The sequence below is a fragment of the Rhea pennata genome, chromosome 26, assembly GCF_028389875.1.
Source record: "Rhea pennata isolate bPtePen1 chromosome 26, bPtePen1.pri, whole genome shotgun sequence".
Classification (NCBI taxonomy): domain Eukaryota; kingdom Metazoa; phylum Chordata; class Aves; order Rheiformes; family Rheidae; genus Rhea; species Rhea pennata.
In genome coordinates this window covers 4213204-4238766 of record NC_084688.1, presented here as the reverse complement: position 1 = coordinate 4238766, position 25563 = coordinate 4213204, and the positions used below count along the sequence as shown (strand labels likewise).

Genomic DNA, 25563 nt, shown 5'->3' with positions numbered 1-25563 from the left:
TTCCTCCAGGCCCTGGTTCAATTAAAAAATAATCCGAGGCTTAGAAAACCCAACAGCGCAAAAGATGATGTGCTTAATTGGGCCCCCCCGGAGAGCTCGCCCCTCCGAGGGCTCTCCCGGCGGCAGCCCGGAGGGCCTCCGTCCTTAGCCGCGAAACGACGGGTTCGATTATTTTTGCAAGGCAAAGAGAAGGGCCGAGCGAGCGGTCCCGGCGCGACGGGAGCGAACTTTGCTTCCCGCCCGGCGGGAGCGGTGCCGTCGGCTCGGCGCGGTCCCGCGCGGGCGAGGGACCTAGTCCTTCGTCCTCCGGGCGCTCGGCCGGGTGGATCCTTCCATGTTCCCGGGTTCCCTTCCTGCGTGAATTTGCACCAGGAGGAGAGTGCGGAGCTTAGCAAACTTTTAAAGTAGTTATTTTGTTTTTTTGGGGGGGAAAAAAGCCTTTTATTTTATTTTCAGCTCTCGAACGGTGCAACCGCGGCACGGAGCTCCTCCTGGGCGCCGCTCTGCTTTGAGGTAGGCGACGGCCGCGGCTTTCCGGGCAGGACGGGGCGAAGCGAAACGCCGTCCGGCGTCGGCGCCCCGCCGCCCGGGCGCAGCCGGAGCTGCCCGGTGCCCGCGGACGCCGTCGGTCCCGGCTCGGCGGCGCGACGCTTCGGGGCGAACCCGGAACGTTTCCCGCCGCGGCGGCCGCGGGGCCTCGGTGGTTTCGGCAGTGAAGGGCGGCGGCGGCGGCGGCTTTCGGCCTCCCCCGAGGACGGTCGTGGGGACGGGGCGGTGAGGGGGCTCGGGACGTCCTCGGGGCCGTGCGCGAGCGGCGCCCGCGGGTGCAGCCCGCGGCCTGCCCCGAGCAGCCGCACGCGCTGCTATTTCGCTATTTCGGATTTTCTTAACATTTTTCACTCTCTCTCTCTCTTTTTTTTTTTTTTTTTTTTTTTGGAGCTGTCCCTCCTCCTCCCTCCTCTCCTCTCCTCTCCTCTCCCTCCTTCCCCGCCCCTCCGCCGTCCCCCGGCGGGCAGCGAGGCGCTGCGGCGGAGCGGCGCGGAGCGGAGCGCGGCGGCGGCGGCGCCGGGCATGAGGCGCGGCGGCTCCGCGGGGCCGCGGCTCCTGCGCGGCTGCCTCTGCCTGCTCGGGCTGCCGCTGGTGCTCGGCGCTGCGCAGCCAGGTGGGACCGCGCCGCCCGGCGGGCTGGGGGCTGGGGGGGGGGGGAGGGGGGCGCGGACGGACGGACACACGGACACACACGGGGCTCTTTGTCCCCCGGTGGCTTTGGACGGGGCGGACGGGGGCTGCGCACCCGCGGGGAGCGGGGCCCCCCCCCCGCGCTCGGTTTGACGCGATGTCGTTGCGTTCGCCGCGCTGCGGTCGAGCTGCTTGCGTTGAAGTCGATTTTTTTAAATAAATACATGTATATATGTATATATATATGTGTATTTTTGGAGGTGTGTGTGTGGGGGGGGGTTGCCTGGCGGGTCCTCGCTTTTCCGCCGGCCACGCAGCCGCCCGCGCAGCCCGCGCGCGGCGCCGGGCGGAAACGTCGCCGCGGCCCCGAGGGGGCGGCAGCGGCGGCGGCGGCGGCGGCGGGGCCCGGCGGGCTCGGGGCTCGGGGCCGCCCCCGGCTCCGGCCCTTTTGTCTGGCCGGGGAGAGGCGCCCGCCGGGAGCTTTTTAATTTTATTTTTTTTTTTAAAAAAAACAAACTTTCGATGTGTTTTTTTTGGAGGGCTGAAGTGTTTTGTTGGAGTTTTGCAGCGGGCTGCGCGCCCGCCTCTGCCTCGGTGCCCCGCTGCATTGCATCGTGGCCCCGGTAGGCAGCTGCAGACTTCCTCTTGCCGTAACTTTTCTTAGTCAAGTCAATAGGTCCTTTTTTCCTTTTTTCCTTTTTTTTTTTTTTTTTTTTTTTTTTTTTTTTTTTTAACTTTCTAAAGATCCCGTGTGCCAGACGCCTGAGGCTCCTCGTGATGGCTGTGGGAAGAGCTGTTTGAAACGTTTTTCTAACCCGGGATATGTCTCCTTGCAGCAGCGAGCTGCCACTTTTTGTCGCTTCCTTTCATTCATTTGGCCTTATGGAAATCTTTATTATTTATTATTATTTTTTTAGAAAGATCGAAATCAGCTACTTTTGCCCTAACAACAACAAATGCAAAAGCTTGGCCTGTTTTATTAGCGGACGTTTAGCAAATGCAAACCAGATTGGGGAGCAGCAAGCTGGGAGGGCACCGCTGCCTCTCCTCCCCGCTCGCCCCCCGCGTCCCCCCGCTCGCCCCCCGCGAAGGAGCCCCGCGAGCAGGGCCGCCCGCCGCGCTCCTGGCCGGGCTTCGCCGAGAGGCCGGGGCGAGAGGGAGCCGCCGCCTCGGGAAGGGTCGGAGCTCGATTTGGGGCCGCTCCGCTGTTGCAGCGGCGGTCGGATGAACCCAAGCGCCAAGGGGGAGAGAGCGTAAGCGGGGGCACGGGTGGGAGGAGGCGGGAAGGGTTAAGGCTGGGCTGGCGCGGGGGCGCTCGGAGGAGCAGCGCCTCGGCCGAGCCCCCGCCTCGGCCGCTGGGCCCTCGCGACCCCCCGCGCCGTCCCGGGGACGCCTTGGCCCGAGCGCGGCAGAGGCTGCTTCTGCGCCCGCGGGTTTTGGGAGGGTTAACGTGACTCACTTGAAAAGTCCTCCTCCTCTTCCTCCTCCTCCTCCTCTTACTCCTCCAGCGGCTCCAGCGCTGGGTCCACGGATCCAGCCCGGGCGGCCTGGAGGGACCCAGCTCTGGCCGTTTTGCTGTGGAAAAAATGTCTGTGGGAGCCGTAACCGTGCGGACAGCAGCGGCCCGGAGCCGCCGGCGGGAGCGGGGAGGCCCGAGCCGTGGGGCGGGAGGGCCGCCGCGATGGCGTGGGCTCCTCTGCAGCCCCGCGGCGGAGAAAAAGCTGGAAAAAATCCCCCCACCGCCGCCTTGCCCTTGCCCTGGCCCGCTAACGGCGAAGGAGCCGCGCTTGGCGCGGCGCTGGCTGGCCGGGGCCCGCGTGGCCCCGCCGCCGCGCTGGCAGCGCCGTCGGACGCGCGGGCCCGAGGCCAGGAGCGCCGCGGCGGCTCCTTGCGCAAGACCCCAACCCCCCCGGGAGGAATTAAAAAGCTGCCGAGGTTTATTCTTACGGGCATCGCGGGGCAAAAGCATCCGCCCGGGGGCAGCTGCCCGTGTGCTCGAGCATCCTCGCGGCTCGCTGCCCGAGAGCGTCGCAATGATTTCTTTTTTTCTTTTTTTTTCATTTTTTTTCTTTCTATCTTTCTTGGTTTTTTAAGGCCCGTCGCGGGTTTCTCCCTCCGGCGGGGTGGGACGCGCGGCCGGGGCGAGCGCCTCGGCTTCGCCGCCCGCGCGGGTTTCTCGCTCCCTGCGCTGCGGGCGCATTCAGGGCCTTTCTGCAAATAATAATAATCATAAAATAATAATAATAAAAATAAATAGATAAAAAGGAGCCTTTTTGGTTTAACCCACCAGTTCCTGGCGGAGGCTCCCACGCGTGTTTGATCGCACTTCGATCCCGCGGTTCCTCGCTCGGCCCTGCGTTTTTGATTTTTTTTTTTTTTTTTCCCCCCAGGGAAACCGTTAGCCGGCGAGTTGAAGAAAATGGCTGCTCGGCGGCGTAACCGCTGCCCCCTCCACTGGCCTTCGCGGCCGCCGAGCCCCGGCCATGGCCGCGGCGCTCGCGCCGGCGCCGCTCCCGCGGGGCTCCCGCTTCGGCCCGCGCCGGGCGGTTCTTCGAGCGCGGCCGAGGAGCGGGCTCGCCTATTTATTTATTTAATTTTTAATTAATCTGGCCTGCGCGGAGCTGGTGGCGCGTCTGCATTTTTGTCGTTCTCCAGATTGTTGGGAACCCGAAAAAAAAAACGCGCGCGGATGCTCTTTCTCCGGAAGGGACCTGCCCTGAGTTAGTGGAGGTTAATCAGTGGGTTTGCGCGGGCGTCCTCGGGGTGGGGGGATGTTCTGCAGCCGGGGCGGGGAGCCCGGGGACGGGAGCCCGGGGCGGTCGCACGGGGCACGCGGCGTCTCCCGTGCGCGATGCTCCCGGCTTCTGCGTCCCGGGGCGCTCGGCCGCGCGCCGTGCCCGGCGCTGCCGCGGCGCCGACGGGGGGGGGTTTCCGCCTAAACGGGCGCGTTTGCGGGACGGCTCGCGTTAAAGCGCCGCCTTGCAGCTAGGACGGCGAGCGCTTCTGCTTGCCGGGGCGCCGGGGCTCGAGCTGCGCCCTGCCGCGCCGGGGCAACGCTGTGGGTCGTCCGCAAAGCCCCAGGTCCTGAAGCTTTCTTTATTTGCGATGGGGCGTTAAAGCCTTTTTTTTGGAAGGGCCAAGCTGGGTTCCTGTTTTGACATTTTCATGGCTTAAAATTGACTTTTTTAAAAATGAAAACTGCCATTTTCCCCTTAGACCCCGGCGCCAGCAGTGGGGCGTCAGGGGCGAGAAAATACCCGGAGGGTTGGCCCGAAGGGCTGGAGGAAGACTCAGGTTTCGCAGTCTCTGCAGCCGATGATGCTGAAGGCTGGATTTGCCCCCCCCCCCCCGCCCCGGGGGCAGGGAGGGGGGCGCTTTGCCTCGCGGCGTCGGCGGGCGCTCGGCTCCGCTCCGGAGCTCGCTTCGCCGCGGCCGCGTTGCGCCGGGGCGCCGGCGGGTCGCGCGGCCCGAGGCGGCGGAGCGGGGAGGGAGGCTCGCGCCGGCCATCGTTTCCTTAGCCCCAGACTCGAGGCTGCAATTTTCTAGCTCTGTTTTTATTATTATTATTATTATTTTTCCCCCCCTCTCTTTTTAGCGTAAGACGATCTTTTCTGCCTTTCCGGCCCCGGGCTGCCCCTCCCCGTCGAGTCTGGGCAGCTTCCTTTGAAGCCGGTGCTGACGCGTGGCAGGCGGGGGCCCCGCGCGGCGCGCTCGGCGGCCGTCCTCGTCCTCGTCCTCGCCGCGGCTCCCTGCCCCTCGCGGTCCCTGCCCTTCTCCGTGAAGCACGCGCAGAGCCTCCCCCGCTTCTCGGCCCCCCCTCGAGACCGTCCCGGTACCGCTCGTCCTTTTCCTTTCTCCGGCGTCGGCCCCGGTGTCGTCTCTGCCGGGGAATTTCGGGTCGCTCCCGTTCCGAGGCCAGGTTGAGGAGCACAAACCTTTCCGTGGTGAACCGACCCAACGGAAAGCTGTTTCTTCCTCTTTCTTCCTCCGTTTCTGTTTTCTTTTAGTTTTGCAGAAACGAGTCAGTAAGATCACAAATCTCCTGGTTGCTTCCGTGCGCGAAGCTATAGCAACCGCGGGGTGAAGTTTCAGAGGAGTAGGAAAAGAAAACCCTTTTCTGACAAAAAAAATTCACGCAACGGCCAAAAAAAAGGCAAAGAAAAGCAACCCAAAGCTAAATATAGAAGAGACCGTGAGAGGGATTTAACCTCACATGATGTTTTTGGTAGAAAAACAGGTTGCTTTTGTAAAACAAGCATTCTGAGAGCATGGCTTTTGGTGTCTCTTGCTGGGGTCTTGTTGCAAGATGCGTGCGGTGGCTTTGCTCTGGGTAGCTCTTCTGTGCAGAGATTGGTGGCAGTTGTCCGATCGGGTTGTCTTACCGTTTGCCGCTTTTTTAAGTTAAAAAGCTGCACTTGAATAAATCCACTGTCTTTAACAGTGATGCTGTAACATGTCAACTGGAGAAGGGTGTTACGGCAGATGCCAGTGTGGCTCCAGGAGGCAATACTCCAACATCCTAATGGTTTTAATGCAATTTTAGGGGTAGAGCAACAGGGGCGGCCAAAAGTAATGCAGCTTCATAAGGGGGATCCATAACTACCTGTCGGGATGCAAATTTGGGGAGCAAACAGTGATCATGAGGGTGAAAGTGAGGGGAAGAACTGCAGGAGGCTACTTTCCTCCTCCTTCCCTCCCCTCAGGAAAATGCTCCGTGTCACGTGAAGGAGATGCCAGTGAGCGTTTTCCACCATGAATGAGTTCAGTAGTGGGAGACGTTCCTCCTAAGTGTGCTTCGCTCCCCTAGTTTTTGGTGGGTCCCCAAATACGGGCTCCTCACGCCTAACCTTTTCCTTTCTCTCTTCTCACCGCCCAGAGTCCAAAGTCTTTCTCATCTACAACACGGGCCTGCAGAGCTGCCTGGAGACCAAGGACTCGCTGGTGAGGCTGGCCAAGGCCTGCAACACCAGCTCTCCGGCCCACCAGTGGAAATGGGTCTCGAGGAACCGACTCTTCAACGTGGGCGCCATGCAGTGCCTGGGGGTGTCGTGGCACGGGGCCAATGCCTCCACGGGCATGCACCCGCTGGCCACCTACGAGTGCGACCGCGAGTCCGTCAACATGCGCTGGAGCTGCCGCAGCCTCAGCGAGCAACTCTCGCAGCACCTGGGCACCCGGGCAGCCAATTCCTCCATGGCATCCGCTGACCGGGGCGACCAGGCCCGTGGCTCACAGTGGCGCACCTACGGCACCGAGGACGATCTCTGCTCCGTGCCCTACTCTGGTAATGCCCAGCCAGGTTCCCCTTCACCTCCCTCTGCACCCCCGGGTGCTTCCCACCCTCGTCGCTGCCTCCACATCCAGGGGACACCATGCCTGGCCCAGATACGGGTCCCCGAGAACACCCAGGAGGTAGAGCCCATTAGCTGCAGTGGGAGTTTGTCGTGGTTTTGGCAGGTGCAGGTGTGAAATGCCTTTGTGCTTGTCTTATCTGGCACCCAAAAATAAGGGAAACAGCCCCAAAACATGATTTGAGACCCTACCACCATCAGGACAGCCCTAAGTGCTGCCAAAGTCAGCACAGAGCTTGTCACTAGCTGGAGGGGGTTGCAAAACTGCATGCTGCTGGGCCACCACGGCACGGGGAGCAATCTCCCCAACTGGATTCTCCCCCGACATCCCCCACGGCGTGGGAGCTGCTTCCAGACAGGTTCCTCTTTTTCTGCAGAGATTTACACCATTCAGGGCAACTCACATGGGAAGCCCTGCACCATCCCCTTCAAATACGACAACCAGTGGTTCCACGAATGCACCAGCACGGGCCGTGAGGACGGCCACCTCTGGTGCGCCACCACCCAGGACTACGGCAAGGATGAGCGATGGGGCTTCTGTCCCATTAAGAGTAAGTGGGATGGATCGATGAAAAAAGCAAACCCCAGGTTGGTACCTTCTAGGGGCTTTCCACCAAGCTGGGAGTGCTTTCCTCCTGGGCTCTTGGACAGCTTTCACTCTATTGTGCTCCTAGCGACAGCTCTGATCTCGTCTCTCCTCCTGGAAGCACCTATGGCGCTCATTGGACTGGGGTGATGGTTGTCCCACTGGTCAGGAGCAGCTGCAGCTCCAACATCGCAGCTCTCATGGGTTACTGTGGTTTTTCTGTATGATGGAGAAAGCTAATATTCAAGGCCATCTGCTCCCCACCAGAGCCTCCAGAAGGCTTGTTAGCCTGCAAGATCTGTCTTTCCTGGACTGATAATTGACTCTTCCAACAGAGAAGGACAAAATGCTGGGAGTTACCTCTTGGAGGCCTGTCCCATCTGATAGGGAACCACGTGCGGACTGGGGGCTGCGTCGCCCACTCACTCTCGAGCCTTCTCCCTCCCTGCAGGCAACGACTGTGAAACCTTCTGGGACAAGGACCACCTCACCAACAGCTGCTACCAGTTCAACTTCCAGTCGACGCTCTCATGGCGAGAGGCCTGGAATAGCTGCGAGCAGCAAGGTGCCAACCTGCTGAGCATCACCGAGATCCATGAGCAGACCTACATCAATGGTGAGGCACTGGGGGGAAGGGGAGGATGATATTGGCAACACCCTGCCAAGGTCCCACCGAGGACCATGTGGATAATGACACCTTTCATGACCATCCATGGTGTCCTTCTGTGGTACAGGGGACAGTCTCATGGTGAGATCTGCAGAAGGGTGTGAGCAGGAGGTGGTGGGTTAAGGAGATGGCCAGGCTCTGCATGTGGTTCCTCCTGCCTGGAAGCCACCATGGAGAAAATGTGTGTTCTTGGCTGCAACTACACCCTTTTGGGGCCAGGGCCAGTCCACAGGGGGACTCCAGGGGCTAGAGGCTCTGAGCTGCCCTCCGCTCTGTGTCTGTGCCAGGGCTGCTGACGGGCTACAGCTCCACGCTCTGGATTGGTCTCAATGACTTGGACATCAATGGCGGCTGGCAGTGGTCGGACAACTCGCCGCTCAAGTACCTCAACTGGGAGAGCGGTGAGGCCAAGGGGACTGCGGGGATGGCCAGCAGTGGGACGAGGGCAGCGTGGCGGTGGGGAATGGCCCTGTTGCGGGACCTTGCTTGGGGCCCGTTGGCAGCGCTAAGCCCAGCCCTGCGTGCCGCTCACTGGCACGTCCCTCCCTCCCTGCTCGCCCTGGCTCGCAGACCAGCCTGACAACCCCAGCGAGGAGAACTGCGGCGTGATCCGGACCGAGTCGTCGGGGGGCTGGCAGAACCGCGACTGCGGCATCGCCCTCCCCTATGTCTGCAAGAAGAAGCCCAACGCCACCGCCGACCCCTTCGCCACGGGTGAGCTGCGGAACCATGTGGCCCGCGTTCCTCTTGGGTGATGAGGGCTCTGTGGTCCCCTGTGGGCCTGCGTGCCCCTTCCCCGGCGGAGGAGAGGGTGGGGAGGCAGGGACGAGAGCCCTCAGGCTGCCTTGTGCCCTGCAGACTCGTGGTCGGAGGTGAAGGTGGACTGCGAGCCCAGCTGGCAGTCTTTCCAGTCCAACTGCTACCGCCTGGTGGGAGAGAAGAAAAGTTGGCAGGACGCGAAGAAGACCTGCCTGCGGAGCGGGGGGGACCTGGTGAGCATCCACACCCTCTCCGAGCTGGAGTTCGTCACCAAGCAGATCAAGCAAGGTGAGGCTTAAGCCAGGCGCTGTGTGCACCCGGCGCAGGGATGGGGACGCGTGGGAGCCGGGAGTGCGCGGAGCTCTGCTTCCCCTGCATGGGGGCCCTACCTGCACTCACACGTCCTATTTATTGAGGTTGCAGCTGGGAAAAAATATCTGTATCCTGTTAATATTAGCCCTCCTGCAAACCTGTGGGGTGACTCGTCTTCACCAGGCTCCATCATTGGAGCGTGTGGGTGAGCAAGGCAGGTGGCGCTTTGCCCAGGAGAACCTATGCCCCAAATGCTGTCTCCAGTTCATGGGGCTGGTGCCGAGCGAGGGACGGTGCCTCCATCCCCACCAGAGCCCTTCTAAGGGCAGCAAAATTGCACAGACCCATCTGCAAATATCACGAGCCTCAGCTGGAAGAGGCTGCTAAGACTTTTCTTCTTGTTGCTAAATCTGTTTGGGACTTGCAAGTCTCCTGGCTAAACTGTCCTCTGCAGTAAGGTCAAGTTAACGGTCAGCTCATGCTTAAGGCTTCCAAAGTTTCTCTTTCCAGTTATAACCTTGCCCAGTCGTAGTTGTCTGGGTTGAAGTTTCCTACATCAGGGATCTGTCTGAGCCGCGCTGATTTTTGGAAAGTTTCAGTCCGGGAGATCAGCTGTGTCTGGGAGGGACGAGGGAAGAGTTTAGCTGTTCTGCTAAGCCCCTCCTCAGACGTGTCCCAATCCCGTGACAGCTTTATAGAGGAAAGAGAGGCTTCGCCGCCGTCCTTCCCTCCGCGCTTGTCACATCTGTTGCCCCGGTATTAGCAGTGTGGGGTTTTCCTACTCCCATAAAAGCACTAGTCCTCTGGCCGGCTTGTGGACTCCGGCAAAGCAGCGGTTTGTCCCTTCTCGGTGGAGGAAGCGCTTGGCACGAGGTCTGCCGCGGATGCCGCCTGGGTGGCAGCCGGGCAGAAATGTGGGATGAGGCTGATTTGAATGCGGAGGAGGGAGGACAGGGATGGTGGCAGTGGGACTAGAAGGAGCTAAGGCAGATGGAGACAGAAGCCATGTGAGGGTGTAGGAAGGAAGGGAGACGTGGCCAGGATCCCAGGACGGGAGCAGACAGGGATGGGAACATGGCGAGATGCAGCTGGAGAGAATGGTTTCAAACCAGTAGCTCACTGGAACGGAGCCTGTGGGTCCTGCCTTTTATCATCCGGCTGCTGCCAGCACCTCGCTACGAAAATGTCTTGCAAACTTAGCTCCTTCCCCCCGTCGCCGTGGAGGAGAGCAGCCCTACCCTAGCCGTGGGCTCGGCTCGCATTGCGGAGCAGAGGACGTCTGCGCAGCGAACTCGCTTTGCAGACGCGGGCCGGGGACACAGCCCTGTCCCGGCCTGATCTTGGCCATCATCTTCACACCATCACTGGTTGCAGGAGGAGGGCCAGTTCTCACGTGGGCAGGGTGGAAGGGGGTGGCCTCCCATCTCCAAATGGGTCTCCGACCTGCCCTGCCCTCCTGTTCCGGCAGACGTGGAAGAGCTGTGGATTGGCCTGAATGACCTGAAGCTGCAGATGAACTTCGAGTGGTCAGATGGGACGCCAGTGAGGTTCACCTACTGGCACCCCTTCGAGCCCAACAACTTCCGCGACAGCCTGGAAGACTGTGTGACCATTTGGGGCCCGGTAAGAGCCGGAGGTGCCGAGAGCTGGCGGGAGACAGCCCATGGGAGTGGGGAGGCCCTGGGGAAGGGGCACCTCCAGCCGGGTTTGGACCAGCTTTGAAGCCACCAGCCATTGAGGATAGAGGGCTCCATCACGATGGCCTTGAGGATTTGGTGCAGGGAAGGAAAAGCGATGGGTCCAACGTGGGTTTGGAGGGTGGGAGATTCCTGTCGCGTGGGCTCAGGCCTGCTCTTTTCCACCCGGTCCAGGAAGGGAGGTGGAACGACAGCCCGTGTAACCAGACCCTGCCGTCCATCTGCAAAAAGCCCGGCCGGGTGAGCCAGGAGAAGGAGGAGGACGATCACGGGTGCCGAAAGGTGAGGGCGACCCGGGATGGGCTGAGCGAGCTCGCGGGTGGGCTCGGTGTCCTCAGCTGCCCCCCGGGCATGGGACCGCCGGGGTCCCACGCTCACCGGCAGCTGCCTTTGCGACTCCTTGCAAAGCCGCCCCGCTTTCCTCCTGTCCTTCCGATGGCCCTGGATGGCGCTTCCCAGCTTGCCGGGGGGGAGGTTTCTGCGCCGGGGCCGGGGCGGGCGGCGCGGGCGGCCTCGGCGCTCGCTTTCCTCGCGGGCACCAAGCGCGCGGGGCGCGAGCCCGCCGCGAGCTGCCGCTCCCCGCGCTCCGCCAGGGCTGGAAGTGGCACAGTCCCTCCTGCTACTGGCTCGGCGAGGACCGCGTGCCCTACGGCGACGCTCGCCGGACGTGCTCCGACCACGGCTCCACGCTGGTCACCATCACCAACAGGTGAGGAGACGCCGCTGCTCTGGCCCCCCAAAACTGGGACCAGCTGAATTACTCCCCCCCCACCCTACCCGGCCATGGCGAGGCTCCGGCTGACGCCGCTCGTTAAGTGCGGGCGGTCGTTAAGCGCGGCCGCCCCGGCAGGTTCGAGCAGGCCTACGTGAGCAGCCTCATCTACGGCTGGGAGAGCGAGTACTTCTGGACGGCGCTGCAGGACATCAACGGGACAGGCGCTTTCCGCTGGCTGAGCGGCGACGAGGTCACCTACACCCACTGGAACCGCGACCAGCCCGGTACGGCCCAGGGCGCCGGGCCGCGTCCGCCCCCGCCGCCGGGACGCCCCCGCGGGAAGAGGCCGGGGCTGCTCCGGCCGGCGCGGGGCAGAGCCGAGCTGAGGACCCGGCGGGGTCCCGGCTCGGCCGAGCGGGATCGTCTCCCCGGGGCGGGCGGCCGCCTTCGGAAAGGCCCTAAGGCGCCGTCTCTCTGCCCCCTCCTGCGAGCGCTCCAGGTTACGATAAAGGCGGTTGCGTGGCCCTGGCCACCGGCAGCTCCGTGGGGCTGTGGGAGGTGAAGAACTGCAGCACCTTCAAGGCCAAGTACATCTGCCGGCAGAACCTGGGCACGCCGGTGAACCCCGAGCTGCCAGCACCCTACCCCACACCCAGCCTCAGCGGCTCCTGCCCCCAGGGCTGGAGCTCGGACGCCAAACTCCGTCACTGCTACAAGGTACCGAGCCGTCGCCTCTGGAGGTCTACAGCTGCGTTTGCATCCTCTTCCTCCCTCCTCTTCCTCGTGGCTGGGGCGGGTGGCTCCCAGCGTGCTTCCTGCGGCATGTGGGCACGGAGGGGTGACCGTTCTGCCGGGTGGGGGAAAAGCTCTGCTGATGGAGAAGCAGATCCGGAAACGACCAGGAATAGCGGCTTCAGGACTTGTGTCCCATGGGATGCCCAGTGCCCTGGAGGCACTGCAGACCCCCAGCCCAGGGTGCATGGTGGGGGCTGAGGAGGGTCGCGCTTGCTACGAGCATCTGGGATGGAGCAAGGATGTCCTGCAAGACCTGGGCCCTGATGCTGCTGAAGCTTTGCCCACGCCGGGAGTCTCAGCCTGGGAGCTGTGCTCCTGGGTTGCCTGGTCCTGAGCCCTCTCCGCTGGCTGCGTCTCCCTGGCCAGGTGTTTAACTTTGACAAACTGCAAGAGAAGAAGACGTGGATCATGGCGCAGGAGTTTTGCCGGGAGCTGGGGGCCCAGCTGCTGAGCCTGGGCAGCTACGAGGAGGAGCACTTCGTGGCCAACACCCTCAACAAGATCTTCGGGTGAGGAGCTGGCTGCGCCAACGCGTGCGCGTCCCTATGGGAACGCACTGATGCCCACGGCACAGATTTGCCATCATCCCTGCCCCTAGGGAGGGGGTCACGATAGAAACGCATGAAATACAGGGGAGTTTGGGGGCAGAGCTCAGATTTAAAGCAGCTTCGCTCCTGGGGAGGTGTGGAGCAGAGCCCGTTTTTCCTGAGCTCCTGCCATTCCTGGGGACAGCGGGTTTCCAAAACAACACAAAAAAAGTGGCATTTATAAACGTACACCAACTCAGAAGTGCTGGCTTGTTCTCACCGTTGCCCCATGGCTTCCTCCAGCGAAGCGGAGCCGGAGATCCACGAGCAGCACTGGTTCTGGATCGGCCTGAACCGGCGGGACCCCGCAGGAGACAGGAGCTGGCGCTGGAGTGACGGGCTGGGGGTGAGCGGCGGCGAGGTGCCCGCCGGGCTCGGGGCGCGAGACCAGGGCACGTCTCGGCCATCGTTGCTCCGCTGGGAATTTGCCACCCATCCCGCTGCGGTGCAAAACGCCTGGAGCGAGCGCTGCCTTTGCCCCCGCCGCGCATCCTCCCGCCCAGGGGGGCCCCAACTCGGCTCCTCTCTCTTGTCCCCCCCCCCCCAGTTCTTCTACCACAACTTTGACCGCAACAACTACGACGACGACGACATCCGGGACTGCGCCGTGCTGGACCTGGCCTCCTTGCAGTGGATGCCGATGCAGTGCGAATCCCAGCTGGACTGGATCTGCAAGCTGCCCAAAGGTGCCGGCGGAGCCGATCCCCCAGCAGCCGCGGCGGGGCAGAGCCCTTTTCCCGTGAACGCATGTTGGTTTGCCTGGCAAATGGCTTGAGTTAGGGTTTTTGGGATTCCCCCCCCCAAAATGAGAAGGTGGTTATGTTTAAGTGCTAGATCTGGTCTCCCGGTCTGCATGTAACCATGCTAAACCCTGGGGAAGGATTGCTTTTCCAACGGGCTAAGAGGAACTTTTTGGTAAAGTATCAGCTGTGCTTTCGCTTGGACGGGGGGGAGAAGGTTTGAGGAGAGAGCTGGAGGACGAGGCCAGGACCCGTGTGCGCACTGCAGCTGGCTCTGGCCCAGCAGCCGGCACGGCCAGGGGAGCCGCCGGCGCGGGGGCTGCAGCGCGGGCCGGAGACCGTCCCCGTTGCAAGCCCGTGATCCTGCACAGTCGCCCCTTCCAGCCGGCCCTTCGTCCCCGTAGCTCCGGCTGCAGAAAAGCACATTTCCTTTTGGAGCTAATTGCGGGACGGAAGAGAAGAAGCCCCCCGCAACCCTTCCGCTTGCAATAAGGCACTTGGTGGGCTGAGCCAGGAGAAAACACGTTCATGCTTCAGCCCTGTTACCAGCCCCATCACCCCGAAACCCTCATGCTCATTAGCCGAATAGAGGGATTTGAGGGAAAGGAGGTGTTAGCAAGTGTCTGAGCATGTTTTGGGGGCTCTTTATGGCAGGAGCACGTTGGGCAGGTGGAGCGCGTGCCGGTGCGGCCGGGGATCCGTGTCCCTCTGCCTCCCCGCTCGCGGGCTGCGTTTTCACGGGCGGGTTTTGTTGCTGTTGCAAGCTGCCAGAGCCGAGCCCGGGTTGCGTAGGCGACGAGGGGATGCTGGAGCCGGGGCGCGGATGGCATTAACGGGGCGGGGGGGGGGGGTGCCCGGCGAGCTTGCAGCCAGCGGCAGAGGGTCCCGGCCGCCGGGGCTCTGACTGCGCCTCTGCCCGCTCACCGCTCTCCCCCCTTTCCGCAGGCGCCGATGTGAAGGAACCGGAGATCACGACGCAAGGTGCGTTAGCGGCCGGCCTTGCGGAGCCCCGGCTCTGCCCTGTCGTCCTTCCAGGGCGCCTTCCATCCCGGGCTCTTCAAAGCACGCGGGCGCTGAGCTGCCTGCCGGAGGGTGGTCGGGAACATGCCGCGGTATCTGGAGGAGGCAGCCGAGGCGCCGGGAGAGGACGGGCCATGCCGGGGAGGGGAGCCGGGATGGGTGCCTGGTGTCGAAAGGGGTCTGCCGTGCTCCTGGGGCGCCATTCGCACCGCGGCGGCGGCGGGGGAAGAGGAGGGCGGAGAACGGTCTCAAGTGCGTCTCCCTGCCCGCAGGCAGCAAAGAGTGGGTGAAGTACCAGGACGCGGAGTACAAGTTCTTCGAGCATCACTCCATGTGGGTGCAGGCCCAGCGGATCTGCACCTGGTTCCAGGCCGAGCTCGTTTCGGTGCACAATCAAGCTGAGCTGGATTTCTTGGGCCAGAACCTGAAGAAGGTAGGAGGGTGGCACGGATGCACGTTGGTGAACGCTCCCTCCCTCCATGGAGCCAGTGGGAGGCTTCTCCTGGCAGTTTCCCAGGGCTTGTCCATGCCTGACATTTCCCATCCAGCTTCTTCCATGCTGTGCTGCAAGAACGGTGTTTGGGCATAGCGCTCTCAGCCCGGCCCTGGTGTCCTCGGGGTTCTGGTTACAGCGGTTTTGCTCCACCGGGGTCTTGAGTACCGCAGGCTGCAGACCGCTGGCCCGGCTCCCTTTCCTGGGCCTGGTGGCCCTGAGCAGCCGGGATCCCCCCTCCAGGGTCTCCCCATTGGAGACGTGTGAGAGCCCGACCCTCAAGCAGGCGCAGGGCAGGGGGAGGCGGAAAGCGCCCGCGGGCCCCTCCTGCCCGGGGCTGACCTCTCCCTCTGGCTCTGCCAGTTCTCCAGGGGCCAGGAGCAGCACTGGTGGATCGGGCTGCACACCTACGAGAACGACGGGCGATTCAAGTAAGTGGGAGGCCGAGCCGGCCGTGTCCCCACGCGTCCTGCTCGCCGCCCGCCCCGGCCCGCAGAGCACCTAGTCCAGTGCCCTGCCTGGCCGGTCCGATCTTCTGGGGATGGGGCATGTCCCAGGCAGGTGCTTTCAGGCATCAGGACGGGAGCTGGTGGCACGAGCTGTGGCCGACCCAAGTCCTCATCCAGAAGAGGGCAGTGCTGATGCACGCTCCCAGTTAGGGCATGCAACTGGTCCCACTGCAGCCTGCTCGCCCAGCTCGGCGGTTTGCCAAGGTGATGCTCCGCTCCTTGCTCACGCCGCTGCCTTTCCCAGGTGGTCCGACGGCTCCCTCCTCAACTTCATCTCCTGGGCACCAGGCAAGCCCCGGCCCATCAGCAAGGACAAGAAGTGTGTCTACATGACGGCCAGCAGAGGTGAGGGGCTGCTGGCGGTGGCTGCATTGGAGCTCTGCGAGGACGGGGTGCTGGGCTGCTGCCGACTCCAAATCCGCGCTGGCGCTGAGCCGGGCACGATGCAAAGTGCCCTGCTCGGCCGCGGATGGCACGTGCCCGGCACGGGGAAGGTGGAAGGGTGCAAAGCCGGCACGCGCGCGCGAGCTCTCACAGCATCCTCCACGCCGGGCGAAGCGTTGCAGCAACCGCCCCGTGCCCGTGCCCACGCAGCGGGGCAGTCACGCCCGCCCTGCCCCTCTCCGCAGAGGACTGGGGCGACCAGAAGTGCCTGACTGCCCTGCCGTACATCTGCAAGCGGAGCAACGCCACGGCGGTGAAGCCCTCCCCGCCGCCGCTGCCCGGCCCCGCCAGCGGCGGCTGCCCCCGCGGCTGGTTTCCCTTCCTCAGCAAGGTACGGCCGCGGCGGAGATGGGGCTGCCCATGGCGCGGGTCCCTCCGGTGCTGGGGAGACCGAAACGTCGCCTTTGCTGCCGGAGGGCGGGGAGACGGAGGGGTGGGAAGGGAGGTGGGTGTTCGCTGGGCAATGCGAAGGTTGCACGTGTGCGTGCGCCTACGCATTGGGGTGGAGGTGCAGAGGGCAGCGGGTGCGTGCAGGAGCGGGCCGGCATGCAAGGGCTGGAGTAGATGGGCGGTGCGAAGCTGGCATGAGGGTGCCAAACTGGGTGGTGCTGGGAGGTTGGGGACCGGGGGCAAGGTGTGCGCGGTGCAATGAGAGCGTGGGGAGAGCCAGCGTGGAGCAGAGGGTGAGCCGTGCTGGCCGGCGCCCCCCGGACCATCGTCTTGCCCCATGCCCGGGCGCTGCGCAGTGTTTCAGCTTCAACGGCCACGACAAATCGGAGATCGTGAAGTGGCCGGAGGCGAAGCAGGCGTGCGAGAACCAGGGTGCTGTGCTGGCCACCATCTCCAACCACCTGGAGCAGGGTAGGTGTCCCAGGGCCGGGCGCTTGCAGCGGGACGGGACGCCCGGGCGCTGCGGGCGGCTGCACGCTGCCGGGCGTTCGGCCCTCAGCTGCTCCACGGGTCCATCTCTTCCAGCTTTTATAACGTCCATGCTCCCGAACATCTCCTTTGACCTGTGGATCGGCCTCCATGAGGCCAAGAAGGAGTTTCGGTGGGTGGAGGCAGAGCCCCTCCGGCACGTCAGCTGGGCCCCCGGTGAGCCCTCGGGCTACGGCACGTCCGGCGCCAGCAGCGACAAGCCGGTAGGACGAGGCTCCCGGGAGGCAGGACGGATGCGCACGGCGGGGGGTCGGGATGGGGGGGCCAGGATGGGGGGGTCGGGAGCCGCCGCGCTCACCGGGCACCTCGCCTGCGCAGAGCAACTGCGTGGTGGTGTGGCACGGCTTACCACCACACTTCACCGGCCGCTGGGACGACCGCGGCTGCCTGGAGGAGAAGCACGGCTACATCTGCCAGCGCCCCTTAGGTAGGAGGGGGCACGGGACCCGGGACCCAGCCTCTGTCCGGGGGGGATCCACCCGGCCCTGTCCGCGTGGCCATGCGGGATCCAGCCCCATCCGCGTTGGTCTGCATGTCTGTGGGGGATCCAGCCCCATCCCTGCACCCATCCACATGTCCTTGGGGGATCCAGCCCCATCCACATGGGTCTGCACGTCCATGGAGGATCCAGCCCTGTCCCTACACCTGAGCGTCCTTGGGAGATCCAGCCCCATCCGTGTGGGTCCGCATGTCTGTGGGGGATCCAGCCCCATCTCTGTGCCCTCTGGCATGTGTTCGTGGGGGATCCAGCCCTGTCCCTGTGCCCCCCAGTGTGGGCCTGCATGTCCATGGGGAACCTGTCCCCATCCACGTGGGTCTGCATATCCGTGGGGGCTCCAGCCCCACCCGCGTGTCCCTGGGGGCTCCAGCCCCATCCGCGTGTCCGTGGGGGCTCCATCCTCGTCTGCATGGCTCTGCGTGTCCGTGGGGGCTCCAGCCCCATCCGCGTGTCCGTGGGGGCTCCATCCTCGTCTGCATGGCTCTGCGTGTCCGTGGGGGCTCCAGCCCCATCCGCGTGTCCGTGGGGGCTCCATCCTCGTCCGCACGGCTCTGCGTGTCCGTGGGGGCTCCAGCCCCATCCGCGTGTCCGTGGGGGCTCCATCCTCGTCCGCACGGCTCTGCGTGTCCGTGGGGGCTCCAGCCCCATCCGCGTGTCCGTGGGGGCTCCATCCTCGTCCGCATGACTCTGCGTGTCCGTGGGGGCTCCATCCTCGTCCGCACGGCTCTGCGTGTCCGTGGGGGCTCCAGCCCCATCCGCGTGTCCGTGGGGGCTCCATCCTCGTCCGCATGACTCTGCGTATCCCTGGGGGCTCCAGCCCCATCCGCGTGTCCGCGGGGGCCCCAGGTCATCCCCAGCCGAGGTGGGGAGGCCAACCGCGTCCGACGGCGCCTCTTCGCTCCCCAGACCCGTCCCTGAGCCCCCGGCGGCCGCCACCGCCGCCGCCCGCCGGCCCCGTCTCCTACCGCAACAGCAGCTACCGGCTGCTGCAGAAGCCGCTGCGGTGGCACGAGGCGCTGCTGCTCTGCGAGAGCCTCAACGGCAGCCTGGCCAGCGTGCTGGACCCCTACAGCCAGGCCTTCCTCACGCAGGCCGTCAGCGGGCTGCGGGCCCCGCTCTGGATCGGGCTGGCCAACGACGAGGTGGGCGGCGGGGCCGGGGGGCCGCGGCGGAGGGGGGGCCCGCGGCGACGGAGCCCCCCGTCTCCCCCCGGCCAACCTTCCTTCCCTCCCCCCCCCCCCCACCTCGGGGTCCCCGCAGGGCGGCCGGAGCTACGGCTGGTTCACGGAGGAGAGCTTCTCCTACGCCAACTGGCAGGACGGGGAGCCGCGGCAGGCGGCCGGCTGCTGCTACATGGACGCCGACGGGACGTGGCGCACGGCCGGCTGCGACGCCAAGCTGCAGGGCGCCATCTGCGAGCTGGGCGCAGGTGCGCGGGGACGGGGCGGCGCGGCCGGGGGGCCGGCGGGGCCCGGGCTGAGGGGACCCCCCCGCCGAGCCGCCGCGCTCCCCGCCAGGCGCCCCCCGGACCCACAAGTGGAGCTACAGCGGCAGCTGCCCCAAGTCGCTGGAGGACTCCTCCTGGATCCCCTTCCGGGACCACTGCTACACCTTCCACATGGAGATCACCCTGGGGCAGAAGGACGCCGTGAGGAGGTGCCAGAAAGGTACGCGGGGAGCGGGGCTGCGGCGGCCGAAAGGGGCCCCCCGAGAAACGGGGCGGGCCGGGCGCAGGCGCTGGCCCCGACGCCTCTTCCGTCCCCAGTGGGCGGCACGGTGCTGTCCATCCAGGACGAGACGGAGAACGTCTTCGTGTGGGAGCACCTCCAGGCCTACGAGGGCCCGTCCAAGGGCGCCTGGCTGGGCATGACGTTCAACCCCAAAGGTAGGAGGGGAGCCCGCCTCGGGCAGCGCCCGCGCCCCGCGCACCCTCTGCGCGCTCCGCGCGGGGCCGAGCGCGGGCTCAGCCCCGAAGCCGGGGCGCCCGTTTCGGCCCCCCTCCCCCCCGGTTTGCCGTGCACAGCGGCTCTCTCCTGCAGGAGGCACCTTGGTGTGGCACGACAACACCGCCGTGAACTACTCCAACTGGGGCCAGCACGACACGGGGCCCAGCATGCTCAGCCAGAACAGCTGCTACTGGATCCAGAGCAGCAACGGCGTGTGGCGCCTGGGCTCCTGCACCAACGTCACCATGGGCGTCATCTGCAAAATCCCCCGGGGTAAGGAGCCCCCCGAGGCGCGGGCTGCCCCTTTTGGGGGGCGCCGAGCTCGGGGTCTAGGCAGGGTGGGTAGGGAGGGGGCAGAGCTGCGTCGTGCCGGCAGCGTCCCGCACGCGTTTCGGGCGAGCCCCGAGGCGGGAGGCGTTGGCGGCGCTGGTCCCGGCTGGCCGGCGCAGCATCTCTGCAGGGCAGGATGAGGCCCGCGGGGGTGGTCTCCTGCACCGGGCCACGGTGGGAGAGGGGACGGGTGCAGCGGGCACGCGCTGATCTGTGTCTTTATTCCCGTTGCAGTTGAGGAGAGCAGCTTTTCCCGGTCAGGTGAGTGGCGCCGTCAGCCCGGGCTCGGCACCTCCTTCCACTGGGGTCCCAGCGCTGGGGCCGTGAACCGCACCGGGGGGGCCGTGCCGCCCCGATTGCCCGCGTTACAAGAGGAACCGTGGGGGCGGGCGGGAGAGCCCGTCTCCGGGTGGCTCCCGGCCGTCGGCTCCGGTTCCCCGGGCCACGCGGAGCAGCGTCCGGCCCGTCCTCGCCGCGCTCCCCCGCCGTCGCCCGCCGGGCGCGGAGCTGGGCGCTGCCCCAGCTGGCGGCCTCCCCGGGGCGGGGGGCTCGCGGGCGCTAGCCCGCGTCGGGAGCGACCCTCGGCGGACGCTAACGCCCGCTCCCCGCTGCAGCTCTGCCGGAGAACACGACCGCCATCGCCGTGGTGGTGCTGTCGACGCTGGCGCTGTGCGCGCTGCTGGGCACGGCCGCGTACCTGTACAAGCGGCGGCGGAGCGCCGAGCGGGGCGCCTTCGAGAGCGCCCGCTACAGCCGCACCACCTCCAGCCCCAGCGAATCCGCCGAGAAGAACATCCTGGTGTCGGACATGGAGATGAACGAGCAGCAAGACTAACGGCGGCGGTGGGGCAGGACGGGCGACGGGGCCGGGGCCGGGAGGGGGTGGGGGGGAGGGACGGGGGTCGCCATAGCAGGCTCTCCCCCCGCACGCCGGGCGCCGCGGGGGGCAGCGGCGTGGGGCAGCGGTGTGGGGCAGCGGCGTGGGGCCGGCCGCCCGGGCCCGCCTCGGCACCGCCGACGGCGCTTCGGCCGCTCGCGGTCCCTCGGGTCGCTGCGGGCTCGTCCCGCCCGGCGGCGGCTGCTGGGAGCAGCCGGGGAGGAGGTTTCAGGGTTCAAATTTTAGAAGGGAAGTTGCCCCCCCCCCACCCCACGCACACTCAAAAGAGCTTCCCCGCGGCCGGACCAGGCTCCGAGACACCTTCCCCTCGGGAGAAGGCGAGCGCAGGCGTTCAGGGCCCTGCCGTGGCCCCCAGGGCCTCGTTCCCCCCCCCTCCCCTACACCCCTTTCCCGAGGAAACGAGCCGGTGTCCGAGAAGACATCGCCTCCCGGGCGAGAGGTCTCCAAAGCCAATCTACCTCCCCTGCACGCGCAGAGGTAAGGCCTCCCCCCTTGCCGGGCGCGCGCGAGCCGCGCCGGCCTCCCGCAGCGGAGACGCCCCGGCGGCCTGAGCGCGGCGTCCCCCCCGTCCCGTCCCGTCCCATCCCGTCCCCATCACCAGGACCCCCTGTCCGCCCCCCCCTCCCCTGCCGCAGCCTCCCGCCCCTCCGGCCCCCGTCCGGAGCAGCCGCCCGCCGTCGGCTCAGCGCCCGGGCCGAACCGCCGAGCGGTCCGTGCGCGCGCGCGGGGGCCGCTCGGGGGCTCGGTGCCGCCCGCCGCGCCGGCGAGCGCGAAGGGAGGTCGGATGGGGCCCGCTTTGGATGTTTTGGTGGTATTTTGGAGTCTTTTTTTTTTTTTTTTTTTTTTTTTTAAGGAAACGATAGCTTTTTGCTATGCTGTATTGAGTGCGTGCTGAATATATACCTTCTTTCACACAGACGACTGGGGTGTTTGTGGTTGCCTGTTTCGCACGTACGCTGTAGCTAGGGCGGAGGAAGGCAGCGCGTGGCTAAGCCCCCTCTTCCTCGCCTCGGAGCAGCGCCGTCGGAGAGGCGCGGGGCCTCGAGCCGAGGCGTCCCGCTCCCCCGGCCGGCCGCGGCGGCCTCCCCTTCGCTGGGGTCGGCCCGGAGGACGCCCGGGGACGGCGCGAGCCGGGGGGGTCCCCTGCGGGCGCCGGGCCGCCAAAGAGCCCCTCGGGAGCGCGGAAGCAAAAGCCGGCAGAGCCCCTGCCAAAGCGACCTTTCATTTAGCCCTCTGCCCCCGAGGGGCGCGTATTTTTGTGCTAAAGACAACAGGAAGCAACTCGTCTGTGTAACTCGAGGGCACCGGTGCGGACTTTAGTTTGATTTCACTTAAGCTGGACATTAAGTGTTTAAGAAATTGTCTGTGGGGGGAGCGGGTTGGGTGAGAAGCAAGAGATTGTTGGATTTTCGTTTACGTTTTGGCAACGCTCTGAAGCTGCCAGGACAGCGCGCAGGCGAGGGACGGGGTGGAGAGCGTGGGCCGCCCCGCTGCCCTTCCTCTGCCGTGGCTTTCTCGGCATCTGCTTCCCGCCGGCCTTCCCTGCGTTGGAGCCGCCGGAGCGCCGGGCTGGGGCCACCCCTCTCCTGGATTAGCAGAGCTGCAGGGAAGTCCCAGCAGGAGGCTGAGGCTGAGGGTGGGATGCAAGAGGGGCTGAAGAGCTACACTGATGTCCGGAGGGGCAGCCCGGCGGTGTCGGGGCTCATTTAAAGACCTGGGGTGGGCTCAGAGCCAGGACGGCCGTGAATTATCTGCCCCGGAGAGGCAAGAAGTGCCGGCGGGGTCGGAAGGGAGGTCCCATGGCTCAGTGGTGAGGGAGGAATCGTGCAGCCCTACCTGATAACACTTTTTAAGGGCGTTTTCTTTTTCTTTTTTCTTGAACAATTTCATTCCTCTTTTCTTCTTCTTTAGTTTCAAGAAAAGAAATTTGTACAAACCAGGGGAAATTCTGTATGAAAGGAATTCTGGCCTCTGTTGGCAGTGATCAGGATGACGGGGAAAACACATATATGGTTAAGTGGTATCTCCTATCACCATTAGAATAATGTGAAGATTTGCTTAAAAGGACCTTGTCAATTATACATACATTTATATATATATATATATAAAATATAAAATATATATATATAGTTTTGCTCTTTTTTTTTTTTTTTTTTACTCTCTGTGGTTTGTAAGATCATTTTAGAAGCCTGGAAATAAAATTTCCTTCCCCACTTACTTATTTTCTTCCTTTCTTTTTTTTTAATTTGTTTGGGAAACATAAGACTTGTCTTCCCCTGTGTCGCTAACAACTATTGAACTTAAAGTTGAAGTACAACCTACCCATCTCTAGCAGGGGTGACACAAAGACTGCCCAGGTGAGGGACATATGTGTTGGATTAATTGCGGGGTAGCATTTTGTTCTGTATCTATCTTTTGAGTACGGTGGCTGGTTTGGGTTGTTTCTTTTTCAGGAAAGCTGGGGCCTTTGCCAGTCAGTTGTTTTGCATACAGAGAAGTAGGGAAATGCTGCTGTCTTCAGTGCTGGGTCTCCTGAGCACAGAGAGCAAAGGCCTGCAGCTTCCCAGATGTACTCAGTGCAACACTTCCCACTAGCTAGTGAGGAGCAGCCACACTGGAGCAATTTAATAATGAATTGATTGGTTTATTATTTGATTTGGGATGGTGAGAAGAGTGTTAGGAGGAGCTAAGGATAGAAGAATACTTCCCACTTTCTCCGCTAGTCAGTGGCTGGAACACAGAGAGCGCTTGTTTTATTGTCTCAGTAAGGCTGTTTGTTTTATTGTCTCAATAAGCCCATTTGTTTAGCTTTGAAGCTCAAAAAAGCAGGAGGGCAGGCATTCATTTGCTAATCTGGTTGCCTATCCTATCAAGGAGCCCCCTACCATTGCTGTGAAAGTCCATTGACACCGAATTAAAAAACAAAACAAAACAAAAAAAACCCAACTTTTCCATGTTACTGATAGAGTTGCATTGTTGCAACCAAAGCCACGAAACAAATCTCCTAACTGCTCAGGGGCTGCTTTTGATGGTCCAGTCCCTCATCGCGCACCCTCTCCATCAATGCCACTTTGTTGGGATGCTGCTTGCTGCCCGCAGAAATGCAGCCCAGCAGGCTCTTAACCCTCAACAGCTTTTTGGCCCGAGCCCTGTCACCCTTTCCCATGCAGGGCTTGAGCAAATTCCTAGCTCAGGTTGCTTTGAAGATCCAGGGATCAAATAGTGATGGCTTCATGCAAGAGAAAGTTCTGAGCAGCTGCATATTGAATTCCTTTGGGATCTGTCTGGGGTGTGGGGGTGAGGACCAGCAGAGACATTTCTTGCCACTTACATTATGAAAGGTGTCTAAGAGGCAATTTCAAAAGGAAAATCGCAACTGGCTGCACCTAACAGCCACTCCTGCTCATTAGCATTTGTATTGCATGGATCAAATTTTGCCTTGATTTATACCCAGTAGTCTGAGGTCAGCATTCACGGAAGCACAAGATTTTGCTTTTGGGGCCCCAAGACTTACCATTTTGCCTTTTCTTTGGTGAAAAACATAGAGCATGTTCTTAAGAGTAGAAGTGGGGTGAAGAGCCTTTGAAGGGACAGATTCTTTTTATCTTTTGCAGAGCACTTCACCTGAGAGGTGAAAGAGAAGCTGATGAGTTGGCAGGAGGGTCAGAGAGGGCCATGCTGTTTAATTGCAAACAGCAGTGGAAATAATTCTCAGAGACACTACATTGCAGTGAGGGAAAGGACATTTGAGTCATCCTCATTCTGGAATCGTAAGTGTTTTCAGGTTGACCTGACCTGAATTCAGGTAGGCAGTTTCTGTTCAAAGGAAGCCCAGCAAAATTTGCACGGCTGATTTTAACCAGTGAAGCTCAGACTGTGATTTAATTTAAAATAAATGCAACCTTTAGAAGAAATAGTAGTTTATAGTAACCAAAGGCCCTTTCTCATGGAAATAAACAGTCTCCTCCTTGCATCTATTTTTCTAAACTTGAATTGAATGAACCTACTTTAAGGGAGTCTTTAGAAAATTCCATGATGTCTGGTTCAGCCTAGGTTTATCTGGAGAAGGATACTAAATGGTCTTGTTATTTTAATCCCCTTTAATTTCCCTACTGACTACTTACGTCTCAGACAGAAGGGAAGGTGGCACCTCCGAGGCTGGCAACTAGGACATCTAAAATTAGTCAGCAGCAGGTGTGCTTCTCTCCAACCCCTGGATTGCAGACAAGTGGTAAGGTTTTTGAAGCTGAACTTCAGTTTTATTTTGAAAAACAATTCGTACCATGCTAAGAAGTGCAATGCATTTCAGTGGTCTTTGCAGAGAACACTGTTATTTTGCCATACGCATGGACTCATAGATTCTAGGGTGGGTTTTGTCTGGTGAGTGGAGTCATCTAGGCTGCTCACGTAGCCTTAGGCTCCCATTTCGGTCAGTTCTGTTTGATACACTCAGTGGAGCTCAGGACAAGATTAATTCTCTAGTATGTCTCAGCTGGGTCAGACAAATGGTGACCTAAGGGGGCTTTTCTCTCAATTGATTAGAAAAGGAGGCTGAGGCTGAAATACAGCATCAACGCAACAACGTATCTGATGGTAGGTGAGCTGAATCCTGCACTAACAACCTAATTCCCTTGAGTTTGCACTGATAGGTAAAAAGCAGGCCTAAGCTTAAGACTGGTTCACCAGCTGCACTGAATACTTTCAGACGTGCACTGTGATGGTCCTAGGATCCAGATTATCTGGGAGGGGAAGTTCTCAGATGTATTTGGGAGCCTTACGGGACACCTCGTCCAGCAGTAGTTATGCCATACTTGGCTCTTCTGAATGCACACCGGATATTTTGACTAGAAGCTATAGCAAACAACATGGACTCAAAGTGTGAGTGGGTGAGGAACTTTCTGGACTGAATCTGCTCTTTTCCTCTCAGATCTGACAACACATCAAAATTCAGTAAGATTTAAGTCATAAAATTACTAAATAAATTTTTAGAATTGAAGCTGAGTCTTCTAAATCAGTTGGAGAGGTTTTTTTTTCTTTTTCTTTAATACTCTAGATCTATAAAGGGCGCCAAACTGGCATAAATTCTGAATTGGTCAA

The 25563-nt window shown here is 62.2% G+C and overlaps 1 protein-coding gene across 1 annotated transcript; it reads left to right on the top strand.

The window, feature by feature from the left end:
• Window positions 1-1058: 1058 nt before the first annotated feature.
• Window positions 1059-22591, top strand: MRC2 (mannose receptor C type 2). Its single transcript, XM_062595540.1, has 30 exons — window positions 1059-1162; window positions 6056-6463; window positions 6908-7081; window positions 7568-7732; window positions 8071-8184; window positions 8354-8497; window positions 8642-8830; window positions 10323-10477; window positions 10726-10833; window positions 11145-11260; window positions 11402-11550; window positions 11766-11983; window positions 12428-12570; window positions 12892-12994; window positions 13196-13334; window positions 14334-14369; window positions 14681-14841; window positions 15265-15332; window positions 15655-15755; window positions 16040-16185; window positions 16601-16715; window positions 16830-16996; window positions 17112-17220; window positions 18199-18434; window positions 18553-18721; window positions 18810-18959; window positions 19058-19177; window positions 19332-19511; window positions 19803-19829; window positions 20183-22591. Exons 1-30 carry the CDS (start codon window positions 1072-1074, stop codon window positions 20401-20403), a joined length of 4422 nt encoding a protein of 1473 aa, XP_062451524.1. The 5' UTR covers window positions 1059-1071; the 3' UTR covers window positions 20404-22591.
• Window positions 22592-25563: the final 2972 nt, after the last annotated feature.